At 43.0% G+C, this 27,434-nt stretch overlaps 1 protein-coding gene across 3 annotated transcripts in view; it reads left to right on the forward strand.

Annotated features, from left to right (window-relative positions):
• The window catches only part of ACOX1 (acyl-CoA oxidase 1), a 33,299-nt gene extending 7,006 nt beyond the window's left edge, over positions 1–26,293 (forward strand). Inside the window, exons 2-14 of one of the 3 annotated variants that reach the window (XM_027770775.1) lie at positions 809–969; positions 11,171–11,331; positions 13,877–13,984; positions 17,958–18,077; positions 18,213–18,328; positions 18,750–18,919; positions 21,646–21,808; positions 22,230–22,420; positions 22,670–22,849; positions 22,970–23,075; positions 23,207–23,350; positions 23,677–23,883; positions 25,396–26,293. In XM_027770775.1, coding sequence (XP_027626576.1) covers positions 905–969; positions 11,171–11,331; positions 13,877–13,984; positions 17,958–18,077; positions 18,213–18,328; positions 18,750–18,919; positions 21,646–21,808; positions 22,230–22,420; positions 22,670–22,849; positions 22,970–23,075; positions 23,207–23,350; positions 23,677–23,883; positions 25,396–25,446 — 1,782 coding nt within the window. In that variant the 5' untranslated portion in view covers positions 809–904 and the 3' untranslated portion in view covers positions 25,447–26,293. The remainder of the gene's footprint in view (positions 1–808; positions 970–11,170; positions 11,332–13,876; positions 13,985–17,957; positions 18,078–18,212; positions 18,329–18,749; positions 18,920–21,645; positions 21,809–22,229; positions 22,421–22,669; positions 22,850–22,969; positions 23,076–23,206; positions 23,351–23,676; positions 23,884–25,395) is intronic. The other 2 variants (XM_006145782.3, XM_006145783.3) reach the window with 2 other exon arrangements.
• Positions 26,294–27,434: the final 1,141 nt, after the last annotated feature.

The following is a 27,434-nucleotide window of genomic DNA, read 5'->3' on the forward strand; positions in this document are numbered from 1 at the left end:
CTTCCATTCTCCTCTCGGGATCTTGGGCATGCACGCACACATGCCTGGCGTGAGTTTAAGCCACCGACTTGAACCGCGGTTGACTACATGGGAGTCCAGCGACACAGCCATTACGCCAACTGTCGGTCCCCAAATGTGTGTTCTATGGATTTTTTTTTTTCCTACCATTGAGCTTGTGCACTCGCTGGAGAGGAAAAAAGCGAGAAATCACCCATCAGGAGGATAACTATGCTGAGGTCCCTTTTCCTCCATTCTCCTCATGGGATTTTAGGCACACACACAAATAAGCTGGTGTGACTTTCAAGCTGCCAGGTCGAAGATTTGAACTGCATTTGACCATGTGGGAGGTCCAGTGCCTTAACCACCATGCCATGAAATTGATTCTTTTTTTTTTTTATTTTTTTTTTATTTTTTTTAATTGATTATTTTTAATCTTCAAAATAAACAAGTAAAACCTAAAAATGAAGCAAAGACACACATACACTGAAAAAACCCGGCCAATGAAATCAGCAAATAACCAAGAAACAAACAGGAGGGGTTTGTCGTAGGCCAAAACTTGGGTAGAATTAGTTTCCTGGATTAAGTGTAATATCTGAAAACATTCCTACCCTGAAATGATTAGAGTAAGGAAAGATACCATCAGGTTCTTCTGTTCTCTTTTTAAGTAGTGAAATGGTCAATTTTACTTTAATTTCATAATAAATGGGTTTAGATTTCCCTCTCCTTCACTGTGAGCTGTCCGGCAAGAATGGGTGCAGAATGCAGTTTCTAAAATAAGGCTGAGATCCTTTTCTTTTCTCTCCTGTAGACTGCATTTGGGCAATTTTGTGGAACCTGTGAGCCTCAATTACTCCATGTTTATTCCCACCTTGCTGACTCAGGGCACCACTGCTCAGCAAGAGAAATGGCTGTTCTCATCCCAAGGACTGCAGATAATTGGCACCTACGCCCAGACGGAAATGGGCCACGGTTAGTCCACATTTGAGGGTCCCTGGGCAACCCACCTCAGGATTTCAGTTAATGATGACTCCTGGCATTTGATTTTTTTTTTCTGCTGCTACATATTTGGGTTTTTTTTTTTTAATTATTCATTTAATTTTATTTATTACTACTGTTTTAAAAAATTGCTGTAGGGCATGTATGCTCACTAGAGAGAGAGGGAAAGTGAGAAAGCAAGTTATCAGGTCTGGGACTTAAACTGCAGTCGGCCATGTGGGAGTCCCCCTGCTGGCCCTGGGGTTTTATTTTTAAATTATTTTCTCCTAGGTCATTTTTCTGTAAACTAGTCCAGGGCTCTGGCCTGTAAACATCCTTCAGAGTGTGTTCATGAAGCTTAAAGTGTGGTATAGAACCCTCTTGTGTCAGTCTAATTATTAAAGACTTTGTTATAAATTATTCAGAGGGTCAGTTTCTCAGCAATAGCTGAAAGATGCCTGTCTCTAGTGAATTTAAAGACATGGGTTTTAATAGGGGGCTGAGTGTCTTCCTCTTCCATTGCCCAGTAGCAGGGTTATATTGTAATTTGATTAAAAAAAAAAGTCCATGATTCATAATTCTCATCATCAGACTCCAAATGTTTTCTTTTTTTTTTTTTTTTAATTTGCTAGAGGGAATGTGCAGTCACCTAAGAGGGATGGTAAGGGTGAGAAATCACTCCCCGGGAGGGATGGCACACTGCAATCCCCTGTCCTCCGTTTCTATCTCCTTTTAGGATTGGGGCACACGCATATGTCTACGGTATTTTTCAGGCCACCTGGTCTGGGACTCAAACAACACAGTTGGCCATGTGGAATTCAGCTGCCTTTAGCACCACACCACTGGCTGGCCCTCCCATCCGTCTTTTTTTTTTTTTTTTTAAGAATTATTTAACTTCATTCATTCACTTATTCTGATTTGATGAGAGAAAGAGAGAAGACGTGAGAAGGAAAGCTGTCAGGTCAAGGACTCAAACCACGGTTGACCATGTGGGAAAGTTCAGTACCCTTAACCACTACACCACCTGGCAGCCCCTCACCTGTCTTTTTAGACATGTTTTGTATATGTGATCTTGGAGTCTCTATATTGTCTATAATTCTTGGTTGAACTGTTCCTAAGTGGCTGCTTTCAGAAAGATTTGCTTGGTCTTACTGTGAAATAAACAGGGTTATTTTTGTAGATAAAATATTGGCAAGTCTGTGTGTTGACTGTGAGCTGCCTGACCTCCTATCTGATTGTCAAACTGGAAGGAGAAAAGAAAGGAAGAGTTGAAAGTATCAGTCATTTGGGGTTTGATTTGTGTTTTTTATTTTATTTTATTCTTGAATTTGCTTAAGGAAAATATTCTTTGTCCTAATCTCCATGGAGACTGCACATTCTGGTCATGGTCTTACATGACAAATACCTCACCACTCTAGCTTCAGGATGGCCAGTACTGAATAACAAACCTGAAGAGAGATTCTGAAAGGAAGAAAGATAACATTCTTTTTTTTTTTTTTTTTTTGGGTAGAGATTTTTGCTATAGAGCATGTGCGCTTGCCAGAGAGACAGACAGAAAGCAAGAAATCACCCCCCATAGGGGATGGCTGTGCCACAATCCCTTCTCCATTCACCTCTTGGGATCTTGAGCATGCACATACACGTGCCCCTTGTGAGTTTAAGCTGTCGGGTCTGGGACTCAAACCACTTGCTACATGCAAGTCCAGCAACGCAACCATTATGCCATTTGTTACCCAAATGGCAACTTTTTTAATACATTTCTTCCCCCCCCCCCCATATGACTCATATACTTGCCAAAGAGAGGGAAAATGAGAAATCACCCCTAGCGGGGATGGCCACTCCACATTCCCTTATCCTCCGTTGGGATTTTGGGTACACACTCATACATACCTGGTGTGATTTTTCAAGCCACCAGGTCCAGGGCTTAAACCACAGTTAGCCATGTGGAAGCCCACAGTGCCTTAGCCATCATACCACTGCTGGTCCCCGTGTCTCCCTCTCTCGGAGTATGTCTGTCAGTGTTTGTGATGTGTGTGTGTTGTAATCTTGAGGTAGCTTTGTGATGCTGAACCCTTTTTCTGTTTTAGTAGTCATCACCTGGAATTACTATAGATTATTTGACTTAATTGTCACACTGTTTATAGGAGGTAGAAAAATATTCTGAGGCTAATGAGTGTTGTGTTTCTCTCAGTGGTTTCAATGCTTCTGCCTCTGTTGATGAAGTATATCGCAAATAATGTATTCTATTTTTTCCTAAATATTGAAAGGAGAGAGGAGGAGAAGAAAGAAGACTTGAACTTTCCTGGTTTGAGGAGAACAGAAATAGGATTTCCTAGGCTACTCTACACATTTGCATTTGTTAGAGTTTTCTTTCTCTGTTGCTTCTAATTTTAGATTTTTATTTATTTATTTATTTTTGGAGAGGTGTTTGTTACTAGGTGCGTGCACTCTCCAGAAAGTCAGAGACAGAGAGACAGAAAGTGAGAAATCACCCCCTCCCCCAGAGGGGATGACCACGCCAGAATCCCTTCTCCTTGATTCTCCTTTCGGGGTCTTGGGCACATATGCACATGCGCCCGGTGTGAGTTTAAGCCACTGGAGCCAGGACTTGAACCACAGTCGACTACATGGGAGCCCAGCAACATAGCCATTACGCTAACTGCTGGTCCCTAGATTTTTTTGTTGTTTATATTAGAATCAACTTTACCTTAATCTTTAGAGGTTAGAGAACAATATTGTAAAGTCAGGTCTTGTTTCTTCTTAATTTCGTTCATTACATTATTTCTTTATTTTGTTTTGCCAGAGGGTATGTATGCTTACCAGAGAAGGAAAAAGAGAGAAAGCACCCTCCAATGGATGTGGTCATGCCACAATCCCTTCTCTTCCATCTCTATCCTGTCAGGATTTTGGACATGCATGTACACACGCCTGGCATGTTTCTCAAGCCACTGGGGCTGCGGCTGCGTAGTCAGCCATTTGGGATCAGCCTCTCTTAATTTAACCACTGTGTTACAGGGCTCGCTCTGGAATTATCATTTTTCAATTTTGACCAGAGAGAGCAAGTTGCCAGGTCCTAGACTCAAACCACAGTCAGCCATGTGGGAGTCCACCCGCCCCAGCCTCAGTGGAAAACAGCTTTTTGTTAATTTGTGTCCTGTAACAGCATTGTCTGATATTGAACACATAAAATGTCTTTGAACATCAGGGCTGGGCCTATGTACATGTGTGCCCAAAATCCAATAGGGTGGAAAAATGGAGAAGGTATTGTAGCATGACATCCCCATCGAGGGATGCCTTCTCTCTCTTTCTCTCTCTGTCTTTCTCTGGTGAACACATGCATCCTCCAGCAAATTAAAAAAAAATGTTCTTCAGCATCAAAGAGATTGGCAGTAGAGCAACTTATATACAAATTCTGAGACTTTGGAAAATTGGTTGGTTAACAATGAGTATCTAGGGGACCAGCGGTTAGCGTAATGGCTATGTTGCTGGACTCCCATGTAGTCGACTGTGGTTCGAGTCCCGGACCCAGTGCATTTAACTCAATGCTGGGCGTGTGTGCGTGTGTGCCCAAGGTCCCGAGAGGAGAATGGCCCATCGAGGGATGCCTTCTCTCTCTTTCTCTCTCTGTCTTTCTGGCTAGCGCCCTATAGCAAAAACCTCTCCAAGACAAAACAAAAAAACAATGAGTATCTAAAGAATTGTCATAGAATTAGCTGTAACCTTGAATTTGGAATTCTTTGACACCTGTAGCTGCTGAGAAGTGGAGAGATTCCATATTGCTCAGGTTCATTCCAGGTTCCTCAAGAACATTAAAATTGAGTTACCTGCAGAAAGTCTCGCCACTGATTTTCTCTCTTCCCTTCTAGAGTTTGTCTTCCTTTAACAGCACCTGAAGAAATCTCGAGTTGTACCTGTGGGTCTTTATGCCTTAATTAAAGGCAGAAGCCAGGACCAAGGAGGGTTGCCCCCTATCCCCAGGGGCTGTGGAATTTGTGAGGAACCTGTGGAAGTGGTCCAGAGTTGTCATCCTGAACACATATCTGATTAGGTGGCAAAGCGGAGAGTACGTTTCCTCTTCACAGGCCTCTGATCGTTGTAAGATCTGGCCTCTTCATAGGGATTCTTCTTGCCTTGTTTTCTATTCTTGTTCTTATGTAGGAATATAGCGCTTACATGATATGTAGTTGTCACCCTTGAAGATGATGCATTATCTTTGCAAATCCCCATCATTAACACATGAATATGAGATAGAGCACCTTTTTTTTTTTTGTGAAACTTGAGTGGCTTAGGAGAACAGACAGTACTCTCTAAACCATTCACCTTTCCTCACTGCAGCATCTCCTCTGGCTTCCCCATGTTCGATGTCTCCCGTCCTCTTCTTCCTGCATGCCTTGTCGGACTTCCCATGAGACTTGTTTCCCTCAATATTTGGGTTCTTCTACTTTTCCCACTATTATTGGTAATAATACAAACTTCCATAAATTTCTTTACAAAAACAGTGTTCTTTAGGTAATGCCTTTAGAATATCCTTCTCAAAAATGAATTAGTTCATTGAAGGGGATGAATTTTTTGGGGGGGACAGGTTTTCACTATAGGGCACGTGCACTCGCCAGACAGACAGAGACAGACAGAGAGACAGAAAGTGAGAAATCACCCCCGGGGGGGATGGCCACGCTGCAATCCCTTCTCCATTCTGCTCTCGGGATCTTGGCACGCACGCACACGCTCCTGGCGTGAGTTTTTTTAAGCCACCCGGTCCAGGACGCAAACCGCGGTCGACTACATGGGAGTCCAGCAACATAGCCATTACGCTAACTGCTGGTCCCAGGGATGAACTTTTTTTTAAGAATTATTTTATTGGGAACCAGCAGTTAGCGTAATGGCTATGTTGCTGGACTCCCATGTAGTTGACCGCAGTTCGCGTCCCGGACCCGGTGGCTTAAAACTCAGACTGGGCGCGTGTGCGTGCGTGCCCAAGATCCCGAGAGGAGAATGGAGGAAAAGGGATTGCGGCGTGGCCATCCCCTCTGGCAGGTGATTTCTTGCTTTCTGTCTCTCTGTCTGGCAAGCGCATGCACCCTATAGCGAAAAACCTCTCCAAAAAAAAAATTATTTTATTGAACTTCATTTATTTATTTATTTATTTATTTCAATTTGAGCAGAGAGGGACAGAGTGCGAGAGAACAAGAGAAAGTGAGAAAGCAAGCCGCCAGGTCTGGGACTCGAACCATGGTTGGCCATGTGAGACTCCAGCGCCCTGCCGGCCCCAGGGAATGAACATTTTATAGTTTGGGTTGTATAATACTTCACCTCCCAGTTAGTTAGGATTATAGATGGCACTACCACACAAACCTGTTTGGGTTAGTTTGGGATTTAAACCCAGGCCTCCAATGTGGCCCCAGTTTCATCCAGTGGTACCCTAGTCCTTGCACCACTGCCACCGGGCTTATTTTGCAGGCGTTACATGTGTCTCCATAGTCCCATCAACATGGTCACCCTACTTTATTTTTTGCTACTTTAATATATATCTAAGAGAAGGTTTCACTTCCCATTGCTAGTATGCCTGGATGTAACTACATGCTGTCGTTTGCTGTTTGCATTTCCTTCGTGTGATGGGTATTGTTCTCCTTTGAGCACTGATTAAATAGAACCTGCATATCCCTTCTCTCTCCTTTTGTGGAGGGTGTGTACGGTCACCAGAGAGACGGTGGGAGGAGCAGGGGAAGCATTCTCCAGAGAGGTATGATCACACTGCAGTCCCTTCACTTCCATCTCCATTCTATTAGGATTTGGGGCATGAATGCACACACACCTGGTGTATTTTTCAAGTTTTCAGGGCTAGGATTCAAACCACATGGGTTGGCCATGTGGAGTCCAGCTCTCTCAACCACTTGGCTACAGGACTGGCCCCAGAATCTATATTAATCTTTTGTGATTTTATGGTATCTATCTAATATTTTTCTATTACCTTCTGCTTCATTAAACATCTTGACCTGTTCATATTCAAAACTAGGTGTGAATTTTCTTTTTCATATGACTTGGAGCCATCTGTTTTTTTCCCCAGTATTTTCATTGGTTTGTGTTTAATGGTTTGACTCACGTGGAACATGGACTAATAATGATTTCCTGTGACCCTCTAGATTTCTAATGTCTGTCGACCAGTGGCGCTTGATCTCCCTGTTTTTGCTCTTCAGGTTTGTCTTAGAGGGTTATAATAGTTTAAATTTATTTCTGGAGTCCTAAATGTATTACATCAATAAATCTATTGTTTTTCTTCAAACAAATTTTAACTCATTGCTGCTTTGTTAAATTATTTTTAAAATCTGGGACCAGCAGGTGGCGTGGTGGTTAAGGTGCTGAACACTCCCACATGCCTGACCACAGTTTAAGTCCCGGACCTGGCAGCTTGATTTTTCAATTTCCCTCTTTCTCACTCTGTGTCTCTGGTCAACTAAAAAAATGAAAGAATAAATAAAATTAAATAAACAATTTTAAAAAAATATTTTAAGATCTGATCAGATAAATCTGTTACATTTTAAAGATACATGTATTTGGTATTCTTGCTTGCTTATTCTAAATGAATTCTGATCCCAGGTTGTCAGGTTCTAAAAAAGTTCTACAGGAATTTTAAATTAGTGTTCCTTTTATTTATCTTTTTAAGTATTAGTATTTTTAGTATCCTTTTATTTATCTTTTTAAGTATTTATAGTTTTTCTGAAAGTTTTAGTTTCCTGAGCTAAGTTATTTAATAAATTTTAATTTTTTTTTTTTTGGAAGAGATTTTCGCTATAGGGCGCGTGCGCTCGCCAGACAGACAGAGAAATAGAGACAGAAAGCGAGAAATCACCCCCCAGAGGGGATGGTCACGCCGCAATCTCTTCTCCATTCTCCTCTCTCGGGATCTTGGGCACGCACGCACATGCAGCCGGCTTGAGTTTTAAGCCGCCGGGTCCGGGACGCAAACCGCGGTTGACCACGTGGGAGTCCAGCAACATAGCCATTACGCTAACTGCTGGTTCCCATATTTTGTTATTTTTGTTCATTGTTTTTTTCTTTACAAGGGTCTCCACCTGAGTGATCCTAATGGCTCAGAAAGAAGTTGAGGGTTTTTTTAGTCTGCAGCTTTTTTCCTTTTACTATTGATGGTATTTTGTTGTTACTGACTTCCTGGAACTATAATCAGCTGTTTGTGGAGATGCTATTTTTCTTTTCTCTTTTATTACTAATCAAGTCATTTTCCCCTCAGTATTGCTTGCCTCCCAGCCTTTCCAACCACTTATTGTTTGGTAGGGGAGAAATGGAAGGACTTTCAATATTACAATTTTTATTAAAGAACTGACTCTAGCACTTCACCAAGTACAGTGCGGGTGCTTTGTAATTTTAAGTATTTTTAAGTGGTATATAATCTTCATCATGTATTACCAACTTTTTACAACAGAACTTGGTTTAAGTCAAACTATCCAGGTCCCTCTCTCCTCGTACCATTTCTAAATGTCAGCCACTTCTAGGTAATCCCATCACTAATTAGTCATGAGATGTTTTTCTCCTGAAAGCTTCTTTAGTCTCCAGTTTCTGATGGTGGTAGTTTTCCCCTTCGACCTGCTAACAGAACTTTGTGGCAGCTTTTAGCATTGTTATTGCTCCATAGTACACCATACAGATAAAGGCCTTGCTCAAATCTCACAGGGTGCTTTATAGTGGCCTTTCCTTCACCAGAAGCGCTTCTTCCAGTTTCTAGTTCAGATGGATCCAGGTTCGTCCTGGAGTTACAGATAATGGCTTGACTTAACGATTTTTTAAACTACAGTGGTGCAAAAACGAGAGCATTCAGTAGAAACCATACTTAGAGCATCCATGCAACCATTCGGGTTTTGTTTTCTTCACGTTAGTACAAGATTCCGTAGACTTTATGAGACATGCGACACTTCATTGTGAATTAGTCAGTAAACTTGGTATTAGATGATTTTGCCCAACTGTAGGCTAATTTCATGTTCTCAGTATGCTCACTAGGCTTGGCTAAGTGATGTTCTATAGGTTAGGTGTTTTGAGCATTTTATTTTGTAAATTTTTTTGCCAGGGGGTGTGTGTGCTCCTTAGGGAGAGAGAGAAGGAGGAAAGAGGGGAGAGAAAAAGTGAGAAGGCATCCCCATAGGAGATGGTCACGTCACAGTCCTTCTGGGGTTTGGGGCATACATACACAGGTGCCCACCATGTTCCTCAGGCCACTGGGTCCAGGACTCATACCATGCAACACCCATGTGGGATACAGCCAACTTAACTACACACTGCTGGCTGGACCTAGGCATTTTCAACTTAAGATATTTCCAACTTACGATGGGTCTACTAGTCTAACCCCATAAGTCGAGCAGCACAGTTGCAAGTTTCAGTTCTAATTGAAAGCTTCGGGTCCCAGGTGTACATTGATTTTTCTTCCTAAACACTTAGAAGCTGGGGACAATTCACTTACTCCTGTTTAGAAGTGAAAGGCCCTCATACCATAATGTGAGATTTGCACTGTTTTGTTTTGTTAATGACTGTAGATTCATAGGAAGTTGCAAAAATAGTAACAGAAGGCCCCAGGTTTGCACCAGGGGTAATGTAGTATGGGATTGCTGCTATTGGAATTTCCAGAGACTTTAGCTGTGCTGCACCTGAAATTTCCCCCGCTGGAAATGAGGTTCTCGTCCTTGTTTGCTGTTACCTTTTTTTCCCTGAACAAGCACTTAACCCATCTGAGTTTTGACTTCTTTCCTGTAAACTGAGGAATTCAGTCACGTAGTCTGACTCTCACGACTGGCCAGCTGAGAGCACAGCCACTTGATTGGAGTGAGTCACTGATTAGCCCTGGCTGGACGCACACCCCGATTATTATCCTTCCCACCTTACTTCCATGGTACAAGCGGGGAATTTTAAGAACTGAAATGCTGTTTAGGCTCATATCTAAGGTAATGAAATAGAATAATAAACACAACAAAGGTTGAATATCCCTTTTCTGAAATACTTGGAAGCAGAAGTATTTCAGATTTGGGAATATTTGTATATATGTAATCAGATCTTGGGGCTGGAACCCAAGTCTAAATGCAAAATTCATTTACATTTCATTGACCCCTTACACGCAGTATACACATAGTCAGATGGTAATTTTAAACAATACACATTTTTATATTGTAGCATTTTTACCATGACCTATCACAGGTATAGAGTTTTCCATTTGTGTCCTGTCGATGTTCAAAAGCTTCAAATTTGGGAGGATTTTGGATTTCTGGATTAGGGATGCTCAACATGTATAGAATTGAATAATTTAGAGCTAGAAGTGAAAATCGAATGCCATAAAGGAGAGAATACAAAAGCATATAGAATTACGTCCTGTCCTTAAGAACTAACACAGAAGGCTAAAACACCTACGAATTTTAAGTGAAAAAGAATGACCCCAGAAAGTAGATTTAAAGTTAATAAAATGAAGATATTTTACCACTGGTAATATTTGGATATAACTGTAATGGAGAACTTGCATGGGTCTTAACTTAAAGTCATTACAATCTCTGCTAGAAGTTATATGTCTTTTATTTCTGAAATAAACGATTGGGATGAAGAGCACTGTCAGTTTTTGTATTAAGTCATCTCATAGAGCCTGACCGAGTATTTGACATGATTAATCTAAATGATATGACCAGAGTTACATGAGGAATGTGGATCTATGCCAGATGTTCTGTGGACGAAAGAGAAAATATCCCAGCCTAGAAGCATTACTGACACTGCATCTAGGACAAACCCGAGTCTGGGGGTTATGTCGTCCCTCTGAGAGAACTGCCGTGTTCTGTCTCACCTTCTCATCAGAGTAAATCCTTGTACCACTTAAATTCTCCCTTTCGTTCAATCTTTACAAATTTTTTATTTCCTTTGGTTTAATTGCTAAGCTGGAGTCCTTTGCCTCACACGTATGGTTTTGTGCTGTGTGGGCTCTGGAAAAAGCCAGTCCCTGTTGTGTTCCTTGCACCTTAAGAGAAAGGGAAGTTGCCCAGAGTTGGAAAGTAATACAGAAAGGGGCAGTGCTCCCATCCACATGTTAAGTGCACACAGCCAATTCATACTTACAGAAGGTTTTTTTCTCCTTCCCTTACTCTGTCCAAACTGCTGATTCTCTCACACCTGACGACCCTTCTCTCAAATGCCCGTCCTTGGTATTTCTTCGAAGCTTTGTGCACCGAGGGCGGCCTGAGCCTCTGGACCTTCACTTGGGCATGTTCCTGCCCACCTTGCTTCACCAGGCAACCGCGGAGCAGCAGGAACGCTTCTTCATGCCCGCTTGGAACTTGGAGATCATTGGCACTTATGCCCAGACAGAGATGGGTCATGGTACGATGTGTTCAGTCTACCTTCTGGGTTGGGCGGGCCCTGCGAGCTTACAGTACAGAGTGCCCGCCACACACTAGCACAGCATGTCAGCGCACCACGGTCTGTTTCCATGACCCTCTGTGGAGTTCAGACACTGCTGTGGTCAGTGGAAATGAAAAGTTCGGGTTATCGTAGCGATGAGCTGATTTGTGTGTGTGTGCGTGATTCCCCTTCAGAAGATCAAGTGCTGCAAGTCAGGCTTTTATTTGTCAAGTGGCTTATCGGGTTCACAGGAGGTGTGTGGCATTTGTACAGAGTCTGAACCCATCTTTTTTCTTTGTTACTGGTTACCTTTACTGCTGATGCCTTAATGAACTTCTACAGATTCCAGAAGTGCAGATCAGTAGTAATGCATGCGCTTTGCCATGCTTAAAAGAAATGAGTGATTTATCTTAACCAAAATGTGCAGCATGTGCTTTGAAGTTATTTGTACCTTGACTCACTAAATCCAGTAAAGTTCTGAAGGTGACTGGGCCAGAAGTTAGGAAAATCAGGATAAACCATACTCCGAGCAGTTGGTTCCAAATTCGGAATGTGCCACCTTTCTTTTCTCTTGCCATTCCCCATCTGCCCTTCTTCATGAGCTAGATGGGACAGGAGGTGGTAGCTGTCCCTCTTACTCTCTGGTTTTCTTTCTCTTTTTTTTTTTTTTTTGAGAGGTTTTTGCTATAGGGTGTGCATGCTCACCAGGCAGAGAGAGACAGAGAGACAGAAAGAAATCACTCCCAGGAGGGATGGCCATGCCACAATCCCCTCTTCTCCATTCTCCTCTTGGGATCTTGGGCATGCATGCACACGTGCCTGGTGTGAGTTTAAGCCACTGGGTCCAAGACTCGAGGGACTCCAACCAAGGTCAACTACATGGGAATCCAGCGATGTAGCCATTATGCCAACTGCTGGTCCCCCCCTTCTGGTTTTCATTCATTTGCTTTGGGCTTCTCTTTTTCTGCTGCGAGGTTGCTGGAAAAGCTGGGTCTGGTGTATTTGCCACTTGCGTATATATAGCTGCCTCTTCTCATTCTGTCAGTGCTGAGTAGTATTTTTTCTTTTTCAGAATTATTTTTATTTAACTTTATTTATTTATTTTAGTTTGACCAGAGAGGGACAGAGTGAAAGGAAAATCAGAAACCGAGCTGCCGGGTCCAGAACTCAAACCACAGTCAGCCACGTGGGAGTCCAGCACCATTAACCACCATGCCATCTGCCGGCCCCAATGCTGAGTAGTATTTTAAAGGACCATCATGAGATTCAACATGGGAAGCTGTTGTATTTTGTTCTGTTGTGCATTTGAAAACATTTTGTCTTTATCTGTTCCGGTCAATTCGTTGCCTTTTTTCTCTAAGAGCTTCTTTGGTGAAAGGAATCTTAAGTCTTAAGTGTCTGGCTTTTGACTTTGCACTCGGGAGGTTGTGGATTGCATGTAAACTGGCCATTTCTGCTTGGAAATTTCTAAGTGTTTCAAAATATTTAATGAGGTCTAGCATATTATCAAAGTGGTTTGGTAAAAGATTGTCAGCATTTGCTTCACTTTAGTATTGTTAAAAGAATATCACCCAGAACATTTTTCTGTAACTCTTTTCAAGGTATTTTGATGTATTTGTATTAGGATTTAAAACAGAAGTCCCTGTGTATGTTCGGTAAACATGTGGGACTGGGAACTTGCTTGTCGCACTGATAAACCCACTAGGACTAAGTTGAAGCCTGGACTTGGGAATCTATAGGAAGAACTCGAACCTCATTATTTGGAACTTTAGGAATTTTGAAAAAGCTACTGTTCTTGGGGCTAGCAGGTAGCATGGTGGTTAAGGCTCTGGACTCCCACATGGCCAACCATGGTTTGAGTCCTGAACCTGGAGGCTTGCTTTCTCACTTTCTCTCTCTCTCTCTCTCTCTCTCTCTCTCTCCCTCCCCCTCTCTGTGTCTCTCTCATCAAATTTTAAAAAATAAGAAATAAAAGTAAATAAATATTTTTTTAAAAAGAAAAAGCCACTGTTCCAATCCTTTCCCCACAATGGTCACACCTTTGTAAACTCGTACTTTCCATTCCAACAGTCATTCTAAAGCAGATTCTTAGTGTGTAAGAATCTGAGCCGAGGTCTCTTCCCGTCTCGTGTTACCTAGCTCTGCTCAGTAGTACAGACGTCCAGCTGTTGAACCCCTGTGGTAGATAGGAGTTGGTGTTGGCACACTTGAAACTCAGGTGGGTTTAGAAGGACAGTTAATGTCCGGTTACATTCATGTACTGTGATCTTACACAGATACAGTTATAAGCTGCCTTTACATTTTCTTGATCTAAATAAATGTCATAAATCCTCCAAGTTACATGTATAAATGGAACATACACGCTATTTCTATTTTTCAACCTGTTGGGAAACTTCGCTAGGCGTAGGAAATTGTGTGTTGGTTATCAATCATTTGTAGTTCATCTACAGATTTTTTTTGTTTTATCCTGTACCTATTTTTTTCCTCATAGTTTATCTGAAGTAAATGCAATTTATTTCCTTAGGAACACACCTTCGAGGCTTGGAAACCACAGCCACGTATGATCCTGAAACCCAAGAGTTCATCCTCAACAGTCCTACTGTGACCTCAATTAAGTGGTGGCCTGGTGGGCGTAAGTGGATTTTTTTCAGCCTTTTTTGGGTGTTTTAAAGATTCATTATGAGGGAACCAGCAGTTAGCGTAATGGCTATGTCGCTGGACTCCACATAGTTGACCATGGTTTGTGTCCCGGACCCGGTGGCTTAAAACTCACGCCAGGCACGTGTGTGTGTGCGTGCCCAAGATCCCGAGAGGAGAATGGAGGAGAAGGGATTGCGGCATGGCCATCCCCTCTGGGGGGTGATTTCTCGCTTTCTGTCTCTATGTCTCTCTCTGTCAGTCTGGCGAGTGCACACGCCCTATAGCGAAAACCTCTCCAAAAAAAAAAAAAAAGATTAATTATGAGATTGCATTTAGAATGTAGAGCTTACATGAGAACATACTTTTGAAATATATATTTTAAAAATGTAGGTTTTAAGTTATCCTAAGCTACTTCACATTCTTGTAAGGTACATGTTGTATATACATACACATTTTATAGAGCCCAGAAAGGACAGCTATCTTACTTTGCTTTTCTTAGTTTTTTTTATCTAAACCTTTGCATATATTCTCATAGTTTCCATAGTCATTTAAAATAACTTAGCATTCCCTGTTTGATAAGTCATTTACATATTGCTAAGCGTTTGAGTAGCCTTGAAGTTTTTTATTATAAGTAACTTTGACATGAAGCTTTATTTAGTGTCTTCTAACGTTCTGAATTGCCATCTCAGGGTATATATTTCAGATGTAGCCAGTTGTGAAGGATTTTTTTTTCATATTATGTATGCGTGTGTAGTTTTTGTTTTGTTTTTACGTTTTAGCCACAGGGCACTTGCATTTGCCTGAGAGAGGGAAAGTGAGAAATTACCCCTCGGGGGATGGCCATGCTGCAATCCCTTCACCTCCATTCTCCCCTTGGGATTTTGGGTGTACAAGCACATGCACCTGGTGTCCAGGACATGTGGACAAGCCACCAGATCCAGGACTCAGATCACAGTCAGCTGTGTGAGAATCCAGTGCCTTAACCACCACGCCATTTGCTGGCCCCCACATTATATATTTTTAATATGCAACATTATTGGGGCCAGCAGATGGCCTAATGGTTACATCACTGGACATCCATGTAGTTGACCATGGTTCAAGTCCCAGACTCACTGGCTAAAAACTCACGCCAGATGTGTGTGTGTGTGCATGCCCAAAAGGAAAAGGAATTGTGGCACGGCCATCTCCTCTGGAGGGTGATTCCTTACTTTCTATCTCTCTTTCTCCAGCAACTGCATGTGAGAAAGAGAGAGATCTTAGAAAAATAAAAAAAGGACCTTATTACATTATTTTTTTAAATGTTGCTGCAGGAGCCTGCACTTGATGGAGGGGCTAGTAATAAAGTACCCTCCAGGAAGGATGGCCTTCTCCATTCTCCTCTCAGGATCTTGGGCATGCATGTGCACATGCCTGGAGTGTTTTTCAAGCTACCAGGTCTGGGACTGGAACTGCACAGTTGGCCATGTGGGATCCAGCTGCCTTAACAACCATGCCACCAGCTGGTCCCATTGTTACATTTCGATAGGATGGAAATTAGCATGCAAAAAAGAGAAATATTTCTTGATGTACCAACCAAAAAGCCACCATATTCCATGGAACTTTCTGCAATGATGAAGATGTTTATCTTTTCTTAGTGTAGTAGTATATAGCTATCAAACACTCGAAATGACTGGGGAACTGAACCTCTCATTTGAGGGTGCATGTGCTTGCCAGAGAAAGAGTGCACACCAAGAAAGCACCCCCTGTGGGGAACCGTCATGCAGCAGTTACTTCTCCATTTCTCCCTCTCTTTTGGGTTTTGGACATGCACACACATGGCCAGTGTGCTTTTCAGGCTGCCAAGTCTGGTATTCAAACCACATAGTTGGCCATGTGAGATCCAGCTCACTAACTACCAGGCTGTAGGCTGGCCTCCTGACCCTTCCATTTGGTCCTCTTGGATTTTTGGGCACATGTGCCCAGCGTGGTTTTTTTTGTTTGTTTTTGTTTGGTTGGTTGGTTGGGTTTTTCTGAAAGGTTTTTGCTATAGGGCATGTGTGCTCACCAGAAAGATGGAAAAAGACAAAGAGACGGAAAGCGAGAAATCACCCCCCAGGGCAGATGGCCACGCTGCAGTCCCTTCTCCTCCATTGTCCTCTTGGGATCTTAGGCACGCATGCACACGCGCCCAGCATGAGTTTAAGCCACTGGGGTCCAGGACTCGAACCACAGTTGACAACATGGGAGTCCAGCGACATAGCCATTACACCATTTGCTGTTCCTGCCCAGCGTGTTTTTCGAACTGCCAGGTACGGGACTCGAACCATGAAGCCACTGGCGTCCAGCTGCCTTACCACCTTATCACTGGCTGTCCCAGAGTCTCTGTTTTAAAAACTATTAGCTTGGGGCCAGTGGGTGGCATGGTAATTAAGGTGTAGACTCCCACATGTGTAGCCACAGTTCAAGTTCTGGACCTGGCAGCTTAGTTTTTCACTTTTCCTTTGTCTGTCTCTCTCTAGTCAAATTAATAATAATAATAATAAATAAAATGAAATAATTCTTAAAAAAACTATTAGCTAATACGAATTCCCTCTGAAAGCCAGGTATGCTCTCAGGAAGGGCTTCCTGGACACACTTTAGTCAAACGTTATTTTGGCAAGTGCTTTCTCCCTTCTTCTGCCTTTTTTTTTTTTTAAGATTTATTTATTCATATATTTAATTCCATTTGTCATCATTGTTTTTTAATTTGACCAGAGAGAGAAAGGGAAAGGGAGAAAGCAAGCCACCTGGTCCGGGACTCAAACCATGGTCAGCCACGGTCAGCCATGTGGGAATCCAGCACCTTTAACCAATACATCACCTGCCAACCCCTTGATTTGGTTTTTATTAGCTTAACTTTTAACTATTGAAAAAAGAAAACAGTTTTACAGTTTATTCTTTTGCTATTTCCTAGCCATACCAAGTCTATTGCTTTATTTGGAAGTGAAAATTTGGGGATTGTGTTTACTTGTAATTATCAGCCTTTTCTACTAAAAACTAATATTTCCAAGAAGTTTTCATCCAGTTTCAGCAGCAAAGATTCCCAAAGCAAGATTTCACAAATAGCTTCTCCAAGCAGGCATTTCTTACAGCAGATCCTGATTAGGACCTCTGTTTTCTTTCTCCTTCTTTCTTTAATTTGCCAAAGGCATGTGCACTTGCCAGAGAGACAGAAATAAAGGGAGAGGGGAGAAGCACCCTGTAATGGGGCACAGCCATGCTGCCATTCCCGTTCCATGCTTCCACCCTTTCGGGATCTGGGGCACACCTGCGTGCACGTGCGCCTGATGTGTTTCTCAAGCCGCCAGGACAGGAATTTGAACCATGAGGTTGGCCATGCAGGGTCCGGCTCCCTTAACAAGGGGGCCACAAGGCTGGCCAGGACCTGTCTTTTCCAAACCCCTAAACTTGAGCAAAAATACGAATTTTACCCTCCCTGAACGCTGCCCTTAAACTCAGCACGAGAAGTGGCGAATTTCACCTGTGAGAGGATGGAGGGGAAACCCTAAAAGATTCTCAAGCACAGTGACTTTGGCTTTAAAACCTGGGAAACGACAAGTAAAGCAGAAGCTATTTTTCACTATCGAACCTCAAGAAGTTGAGGGTTTTTTTGAGAGATTGCTCACATTTGTAACAAAGATTTAATGGAACAAAGACAACAGCAAGAAAGTAGGGTGGAATAGACAGTTATTTTTTTTAAAAAAGAATGATTTTATTTAGCTTTATTTATTGATTTATTTTTTATTTGACCAGAGAGGGACAGAGAGAAAAAGAGAGAGAGAGTGCAAGCCACCAGGTTCAGGACTCAAACCATGGTCGACCATGTGGGAGTCTAGCGCCCTCAACCACTGTGCCACATGCCAGCCCTTCCCTCTTCTGTCTTTACCCTTTGAAAACCTAAGCACATATGGTCTCTTCTCTCTCTCTCGTTCTCTTTGTTGTTGCAGTTGGAAAGACTTCAAATCATGCGATTGTTCTTGCCCAGCTTATCACTCAGGGAAAGTGCTATGGATTACATGCCTTTATTGTACCTATTCGTGAAATTGGGACCCATAAGCCTTTGCCAGGTAAGAGTTGCTCATCAGAAGTCAAGATTGAAGTCAGTTTAAACTGAGCTGCTTCTGCAAAGAGTGTACTGAACAACTAAAGAGGAGGAGGGCAGCCCACACTCCAGAGTGCAACTTGCCTCTCGTCTGTGCTAGGTATTACCGTCGGAGACATCGGCCCAAAATTTGGTTATGATGAGATGGACAATGGCTACCTGAAGATGGACAACTATCGTATTCCCAGAGAAAACATGCTGATGAAGTATGCCCAGGTATATTTAGATAGAAAATAGGAGCAGAGAATCAAACATAGGGCTTGCAGTGGCTGCTGATAGATAACACAGGATTAGAAGGGTCTGTTCACTTAGTAACTAGTAACATTTTTCTTGTCGTGCTGCTTTTACTATGTCAGTGAAGATAGAGGCATTTGGCAGGGGCAAGAGCATATTCTGGTTTGCTAAACCAGTGGTTCTCATGTTTTAGCATGAGTTAGAATCACTTAGTGGACTAGTTGAAACCCACATTGCTAGCCCCTACCCCAGTTTCTAATTCAAGGTCAGGTACAGAGATGTAGTAACCGAGACAAGTGCTAGGTGGTGCTGATACTGCCATTCCTGAGCCCACACTTGGAGAACCACTGACTGCCCACGTGGGATAACAGAAGGAAACATCAGTCCTCTGCTCTGCTTCCAGGTGAAGCCTGATGGCACGTATGTGAACCCCGTGAGCAACAAGCTGACCTATGGGACCATGGTGTTTGTCAGGTCCTTGCTCGTGGGAGAAGCTGCTCGGTCTCTGTCTAAGGCGTGCACCATTGCCATCCGATACAGCGCCGTGAGGCACCAATCAGAAATCAAGCCAGGGTAAGGCTGGGTCATGCCAGGATCCCATTCAGATACCAGAACTGCCAGGTGTGTTTTGTCCATGCAAAACGAGCCAGGTGGCTGTGTAGCAGGCCCACTACTTACTATCTAGGCTTCGGTTTATTTTTTCATTTTTTTGAGAGGTTTTTACCTTAGGCACATGAGCTCGCCAGAGTGAGAAACACAGTGAGAGGTAAGTGAGAAATCACCCTCCAAGGGGTGTGGCCATGCTGCACTCCCTTCTCCGTTCTCCTCCTGGTATCTTGGGTACAAACACATATGTGCCTGGTGTGATTTCCAAGCCACCAGGTCCAGGACGCAGACTTTTGGTCGGCCATGGTGGGAGTCCAGCGATGTAACCGCTACACCATCTGCTGGTCCCATAGGCTTCAGTTTCTTTTCTTTTTTTTTTTTTTTTTAAGAATTATATATTACTATCATTTTTTTATTTACTTAGGGCATGTATGCATTCACCAGAGAGAGAGAGGAAGAGAGGGAAAGAAAGCAATTCAACAGATCTTGGATTCAAACCATGGTTGGCATGTGGGAGTCCAGCCCCTTAGCCACCATACCACCAGGTCCCCATCCTTTTACTATTAAAGTATTAAAAAATTGATTACAGCAGACCTTTGTTAATTTTTACACTCTAAAATATTTAACTGCACATACTGAGTCTTCTCCAAGATCGTAGTCAAAGTGTAGGTTACTCATATACTGGATTTTTTCAGCATTGCCTTCCTCTGGTCAGAGTAACTTGCTTTGGACTTTATGTTGTTCCTTAATCATACAAGACAAACTAGACAGATCGGAATTTTTTCTAGACATCTAGAGAATTCTGTCTATGTAAGCCAGCTAAGAGCATGGGCTTATGTTAGGAGCCAAACAGCCTTGATTTCAATTGAGGATCTGCCACTTCATACCGGAATCATCTCAGGCAGTTTTTTTTTTCTCCTTGATTTGCCAGAGAGTGCATAAGAGACAGGGGAGTGAGAAAGCATGCTGCAGTTCCGCTCCTCCATTTTTCTCTTCTTTCTGGGTTCTGGGCATGCATGCACATGCATCTGGCATGTTTCTCAAGCCACTAGATCCAGGACTCAAACCACACAGTGGGCCATGTGGGATCTAGCCGCTTTAACCATCATGCCCCAGGCCGACCTCTGGGAAAATTGTTAACTACTCAGTTTCTCTGTTTGTAAAATGGGGATGATCATAGTAGCTACCTTACATGATCGTGATTAGAATTGAATAAGTTAAAATAGTCGTCCCCTGGTAGCTGCGTGGGATTTGTCTCAGGAACCCCCTACCCTGGTAGGCTATCAAATTTCACGGATGTTCAAGGCCCTTATAGAAAGTGGAATAGTGTTGGGGCTGGCAGGTAGCGTGGTGGATAAGGGCGCTGGACTCCCACATGGCCGACCATGATTCAAGTCTCACACCTGGTGGCTTGCTTTCTCACTTTCCCTCTCGCACTCTCTCTCTGGATCTTTCTGGTCAAATTGAAAAATAAGATGAATGAATAAATTTTTTTTTTAAAGTTAAATAATTCTTAAAAAAAGAAAGTGGAATAGTGTTTGCATGTAGTGTGTGCATATCCTTCTGGATACTTTGAAGGCTTTTTTTTTTTTTAGTTTATTTCTTCCATGTGTAAGATAAAGAGCACCCTCAACGTGATCTTAATGGTGCAAGCTTCCCCCATCCTCAGCAAGGCCTGGATCGTGTGTGTGCATGTGCCTGGTGTACTCATGGAGGTTTCTGGACTTGAAACATGAGCCTTCCCGTGGGTGATTGCTTTAAAGAGCATCACATTTGATCGCTGTGCCACCATCTGGCCCCAACCTTCTATATACTTTTTTTAAATAATTATTTTAATTTTATTTATTCATTCATTTATTTTAATTTGACCAGAGAGAGAAAGGGAAAGTGAGAACCAGGTCCGGGACTCGAACCGTGATCAGCTATATGGAAGTATCCATTGGCTTAACCACCATGCCACCTGCTGGCCCTGCCCTCTATATGGTTTTAAGTGACAGTGATTATTTTAAATACCTCACATGCTGTAAATACTGTATAAATAGTCATTACACTGGGAACCATCAGATGGAATAATGGTTTTGTCACAGGACTCCCATGTGGTCAACCGCAGTTAGAGACCCGGTTAAACTCAAGCCCCCTAGCGGCTTAAACTCATGCAGGGTGCATGTGCATGCTTGCGCGCCCAAAATCCCGAGAAGAGGATGAAGGAGAAGGGATTGCGGCATCTTCCCTGGGGGGATGATTTCTTGTTTTCTGTCTCTGTCTCTCTGGCGAGTGTACGTACTCTATAGAAAAATATCTCTAAAAAAATAAATAAATAAATAGTTGTTACACTGTGTTTTTTATTTTATATTGTTTATTATTGTTATATTGTTATTTTTTATTGTTGGTGCCCCTCTAGCTAAAATATTTTCCATCTGCAATTTGTAGTCATGGTTGTAAAACTGGCAGATACTAAGGGCCAATTGTCTATCGTAAAGTACTTGAACTCTAGAACTTGGTACATAGTGAGTTCTGTCTAAGTAGGAGAAGGGATTGTGGCATGGCCATCCACCGGGCGGGGGGTGATTTCTCGCTTTTTTGTCTCTCTGTCTCTGTCCTTCTGGTGAGAGCCTGTGCCCTAATACAAAAACCTCTCAAAAAAAAAAAGTATTACATCATTTACTCATTTTTTACTTTTTCTCTGTATTTAGTGAACCAGAACCACAGATTTTGGATTTTCAAACCCAGCAGTATAAACTCTTCCCACTCCTGGCCACGGCCTATGCCTTCCAGTTTGTGGGTGCGTACATGAAGGAGACCTATCACCGGATTAATGAAGGCATTGGCCAGGGGGACCTGAGCGAACTGCCTGAGGTACGTGTCAAGTCTCACTCACTTGTGGACACCTGTTTTATGTGCGCCTGTTGGTTAATGTCCAGAGAAAACTAGTACAGAGATTTCTGAAATTCCCTTTCCTTAGAACTCTTTCTCATTGAAAGTGTCTCAGAAATGCAGATACGTGGGTTTCGTTCCTCAGTATTTCAAGTACTAGTGTTGTACCATGTTGGTCACGTGGCAGTCACAGGAGCATAAGTGGTGACTTCTTTGCCCAGGGAACAGTTCAGAAGGGGGCATGGGCGTGTTAGTAATTCAGGCCAGTCAGGTGATGGCTTCAGTTTGTGTGGTGGTGGCCACCGTTTGGACCGTGGCTGGTGCCGTGAGAGAATGCGTGTTTCGCACTGCTCGCGGGCTCTTCGAACCACAGATGTTCTCACAGCTGGGCTTGTCCCCTCAGCTTCACGCCCTCACTGCTGGGCTGAAGGCGTTCACCTCGTGGACGACAAACAGTGGTATCGAGGCATGCCGGATGGCTTGTGGTGGGCACGGCTACTCCCACTGCAGTGGTCTTCCGAATATTTACGTCACCTTCACCCCAACCTGCACCTTTGAGGGAGAAAATACTGTTATGATGCTACAAACGGCCAGGTGAGACTACAACCTGTAAGTTTTCTGCCCCTAGGACTTTCTGGGTCCTTTTCATCAGTTCTTGTTCCCATGTTTTCTCTTTACCATGTATTTATGTGTGTCCTGAGGTGTCATTTTGTTTTTGTTTTGGTCTCCCATCCTTCCGGCTGTTTTGTCTTGTAGTCACCCTAGGGAGTATCAAACACTTGTCATAGTCGAAAGCCATTTCGAGAGTGGCATTACTAAAGCATGCATACTGGTGACTCTTAGGTTCCTGATGAAAAGTTACGACCAAGTGCACTCAGGGAAGCTGGTGTGTGGCATGGTGTCCTACTTGAACGACCTGCCCAGTCAGCGCATCCAGCCCCAGCAGGTGGCGGTCTGGCCGGGTATCGTGGACATCAACAGCCCTGACAGCCTCACCGAAGCATACAGACTGCGTGCAGCCAGGTGAGCTCACCCTCAGGAGCGAGGGTATGCAGCCGTGGAGGCCTGCAGGACTGGGGCCTGACGGGCGAGGCAGGGTTACTGTCCTCCTTAGTCCCCCACTTTTCTTTGCATTCTTAATAGATTGGTAGAAATTGCTGCGAAAAACCTTCAATCTGAAGTGCTGCACAGGAAAAGCAAGGAGGTCGCATGGAACCTAACTTCCGTTGACCTCGTTCGAGCAAGTGAGGTCAGTGGGAGCTTTCTCTTGCCCCACCGTCTTCCCTGCCCCAGGTGTCCCCGTTTTCCTAGTGTGGAAACTCTAGTCGCTGCATATTGACTCTTTCCGAGGTTCTCACACTCAGTTTTCTTTTTATCTAGGCACATTGCCACTATGTGGTAGTTAAGCTCTTCTCAGAAAAACTCCTCAAAATTCAAGATAAATCTATCCAAGCTGTCTTAAGGAATTTATGTCTCTTATATTCTTTATATGGAATCAGTCAGAAGGCTGGGGATTTTCTTCAGGTCAGTATTTTTAAAGTAGAAATCTTTTCATTTGTTTTCTTTTATTTTTTAATTTGCCAGAGGATGCATGTGCTCACCCGGGAAAGGGGGGAAAGGGAGAAAGCACCTCCCCAGTGGGGCGCATTCATGCCGCAACCCCTTCTCCATTCCTCTGTCCCGTCAGGATTTGAGGCACCTGTGCCCCGCGTGCTTTTCAAGGCACTAGGGCAGTTGGCCATGTGGGATCTGGCTCCCTTAATAGGGGTGCACAATAACCCTCTTAAATAATGCAAATACCTGTTTATATACATACATACATTTCATTTGTTTGTTTGGTTTCTTGTTAGGGGAGCATCATGACAGAGTCTCAGATCGCGCACGTGAACCAGCGTATAAAGGAGTTGCTCACTCTGATTCGCCCTGATGCCGTGGCCCTGGTGGATGCCTTTGACTTTCAGGATGTGACTCTTGGCTCTGTGCTTGGTCGCTATGATGGGAATGTGTACGAAAACTTGTTTGAGTGGGCCAAGAACTCCCCACTAAACAAAACACAGGTAAAAAACCAGTGTCTTTTCACCTTTTGGTATTCCTCATTTAAGCATTGAGGCAGGAAAGGCCTCTGCAAAGAGATTCACCCAAGGGCTCTGAAAGCACTGTGGTCACTGCTGACAGTTCTGATGTCACTTTATTTGAACAACAGGTTCAAAAGAGAATTGTTGGGACCACCAAATGGCCTAGTCGTTACATTGCTGGACTCCGATGTAGTCTACCGCAGTTCTCAGTGGCTTAAAACTCTTAGGGGGCGTGTGCATGCATGTATATGCCCAAAATCCTGAGAAGAGGAGGAGGAGAAGGGATTGCAGAGTGGCCATCACCCTGGGGGATGATTTCTCGCTTTGTCTCTATGTCTCTCTGGCGAGTGCATGGCACCCTGTAGCAAAAATCTCTCAAAAAAAAAAAAAAAAAATAGGGCCGGCAGGTGGCATGGTGGTTAAAAGGTGCTGGACTCTCCCATGGCCAACCCCGGTTCAAGTTCCAGACCTGGCAGTTTGCTTTCTCACTTTCTTCCCACCATCCCTGCCACCTCTGGTCAAAATAAAATAAATACATAAAGTTAAATAAAATAGTTCTTTAAAAATAATTAATAAAAAGGAGAACTGTGTTTTCCCCATAGTGAGCAGGGTTTGTGTGCCCTTTATCCCAGCCAGTTGTGTTTCATCCATCACCTCCTGGGGATTGTTTTGAAACAAATCCAGGACATCAGATGCTTTTATCCGTAATTTTTTTTTGAGAGGTTTTTGCTATAGGGCGCATGTGCTCGCCAAAAAGACAGAGAGAGACAGAGAGACAGAAAGCGAGAAATCACCCCCTAGGGTGATTTCGCCGCAATCCCTTCTCCATTCTCCTCTTGGGATCTTGGGCATGCACGCACATGCGCCCGGCGTGAGCTTAAGCCACGGGGTCTGGGACACGAACTTCGGTCGACTACGTGGGAGTCCAGCGACATAGACATCACACTAACTTCTGGTCACACTTTTATCCATAAATTTTTAACATGTAGCTCTTAAAGGTAAAATGCTTTAAAAATAGCCGCTGTACCATTGCTACACCTAAGCAAATGAACAGCACTTAATATCATAAGAGACCCAGTCAATAACCCAGTAAATATCCAGATTTCCAAATTGGCTTTTTTTTTTTTTTTCTTTTTTAATATAAGCTTTTGGCCATAGTGTGTGCGTGCATGCCAGACAGAGCCAGAGAGAGGGAAAGTGAGAAATCACACCCCAAAGGGGGGTAGCCACGCCTTAGTCCCTTCCCCATTCTCCTTTTAGGATTTTGGGCATGCAGGCACATGCACCTGGCTGTGATTTTTCAAGTTGAAGGGTTTGGGACTTGAGCTGTGGTCAGCAGCACCTTAACCACCATACCACCTGCTGGCCCCATTTTGAAAGTTTATTTTTTACAATTTGAATCAGGATGCAGATAAGGTCCAAATAACGTCTTGATTGTGTCTGTTCTTTCAGGTGGCAAACTATCAGCATGTCTTCTCTCTCCCCTCCCTACAGGTCCATCAGTCTTACTACAAGCACCTGAAGCCGCTGCAGTCCAAACTCTGAAGCACGGGGACATATGTAACCTGTGCTGGCAAGCAGCTGTATGCCTCCCTTCACACCTGACACACATCTGCGTGGAGTTCTTTATCAAACTCAAATAGCCGTAGAGCAGATGATAAATTGACCCCTTTCCTCTTTTCATAAGTGAAGAGAAAATGAAGAGATTTCCGAGATTAAATGGGAGGAAAAAAAGAAAAATAAAACGTATTTTAAAGTGCAATTAACACTGGAAGAGACCTAGTAAGCATTGGAAATAGTGTAAGAAATGCAGTATAACTCCTCTTTGTAATGCTGTTAATCCTAGTTGGCTGTAACTTTTGATAATTGGCAGAACTTAACTACTAAGTAGTTAATTATTTTCACAGTTTAATTGCTAATCACTGGGTGTAAAGTGTTTTAAAAACAAAGGTATTTTTTAGGTAGAGTAGAACCCTTCTGAGCTTTCTTGCTAAATCTCCTGCCACTCCTACAAGGGAGCCTGGCTGAAAAGCAGGACTAAAGGGAAGCAATTAGAGGAAGAAGCTAGTCAGAAAGCTTGCTGTCGGTGAGGTGGTGCCTGACACATCCTGTGTGTGAGTGCTCCCCTTTGCTGATAGTTGCTCCTGACTATTTTAGTAACATTTTCGGACAGTAGGACTTCTTTCAGCATAGGCCTGCTGCGGACCATTGTGTCATGTAATAAGGAGCTGGTCTTCCATCCAGAGGGTCCTGAAAGTGTTGCTCCATTTGTCCCCCACTTCTTGGGAAAGATGGATAGCAAGGTTTTCTCTACACAGGGCTTTTGACAGCTGCTGGGACTTCAATCAGTGGTGTTTGATCACCTTTCCTTCTCTTGAAGGTGATACTGTGGGGCCAGCAGGTGGCGTTGTGGTTAAGGCGCTGGACACTCCCACATGGCTGGCCATGGTTCAATTCCGAGACCTAGTGGCTTGCTTTCTTCCTCTTTCTCTCTCTCTCTCTCTCTCTCTCTCTCTCTCTCTCTCTCTCTCTCTCTCTCTCTCTCTCTCTCTCTCTCTCTCTCTCTGTCTTTCTCTGGTCAAATTACAATAAATGAATAAATAAAATTAAATGTTTTTTTTTTTTAAAAGGAAGTGATACTGTAAAGAAAAGAGGGGGAAAATCATAGTTCCTCCCTAGTAGAGTAGGAGTAGGGAGAGCTCTAACCCATGACCTACTTTGGTGAACATATTAACTAGATTTTCTGGGGCAATCCACATTTCAAAATCTCAGTCATTTTGACATAAGCTATTAAACCATCTGGAGTTTACAAAGTATTTGTAATAAAAATAAAAATGTTACTCAGGTCACCCCTTAAAACACAGAAATTGCACAGAAAAACAGTTGCCACAAACCATGTGTTGATTTTTGGTTCAGAAAATAAAACCATTCAACTATGGTTAAAGGAAAGATGGGAAGTTCCCTAGATCCTGTTTCTTATTGTTGAGTAGCTGGCTTTTTTTTTTTTTTTTTTTCTTTTTTTCAGTATGTCTGTAGGAGCTTTACAGTCTCCGTTCCTCTTCAGTTGAAATATAATTTACACTTAAATGTTAAACATGGCTGGGTGCAGTGGCATGTGCCTGTAATCCTCGCTGCTCTGGAGGCTGAGTCAGTGAGGATTGTGAGTTTGAGGCCAGCCTAGGCAACAAAGTGAGACCTGTCTCAAAAAAAAAAAAAAAAAAAAACTAAGATTGTATCTCTTCATGACTTTTTTTTCCCCTTAGAATCAATGTAAAACAACATAAATCACTTGGTTTAGTTTTTTAAACTTGCTAATTGTTTATGAAACCAGTTGTCCTAGAATCAGTCCTGAAAATATAATAATCCATTAGAAATATAATTCCTATCTTGGGACTTGACATCAAATCTATCCCAGGGAAAATGATAATGTGAGACTTTGGGGTTATAGACTTGTGTTTTAATACAAGCCTTTAACCTATCCACTGGGAGAACTAATTGATAATTGTGTTAAGAATGAAGGTAGCACATGGTAA

This window comes from Tupaia chinensis, unplaced genomic scaffold (genome assembly GCF_000334495.1).
Source record: "Tupaia chinensis unplaced genomic scaffold, TupChi_1.0 Scaffold000159_1, whole genome shotgun sequence".
Classification (NCBI taxonomy): Eukaryota; Metazoa; Chordata; class Mammalia; order Scandentia; family Tupaiidae; genus Tupaia; species Tupaia belangeri.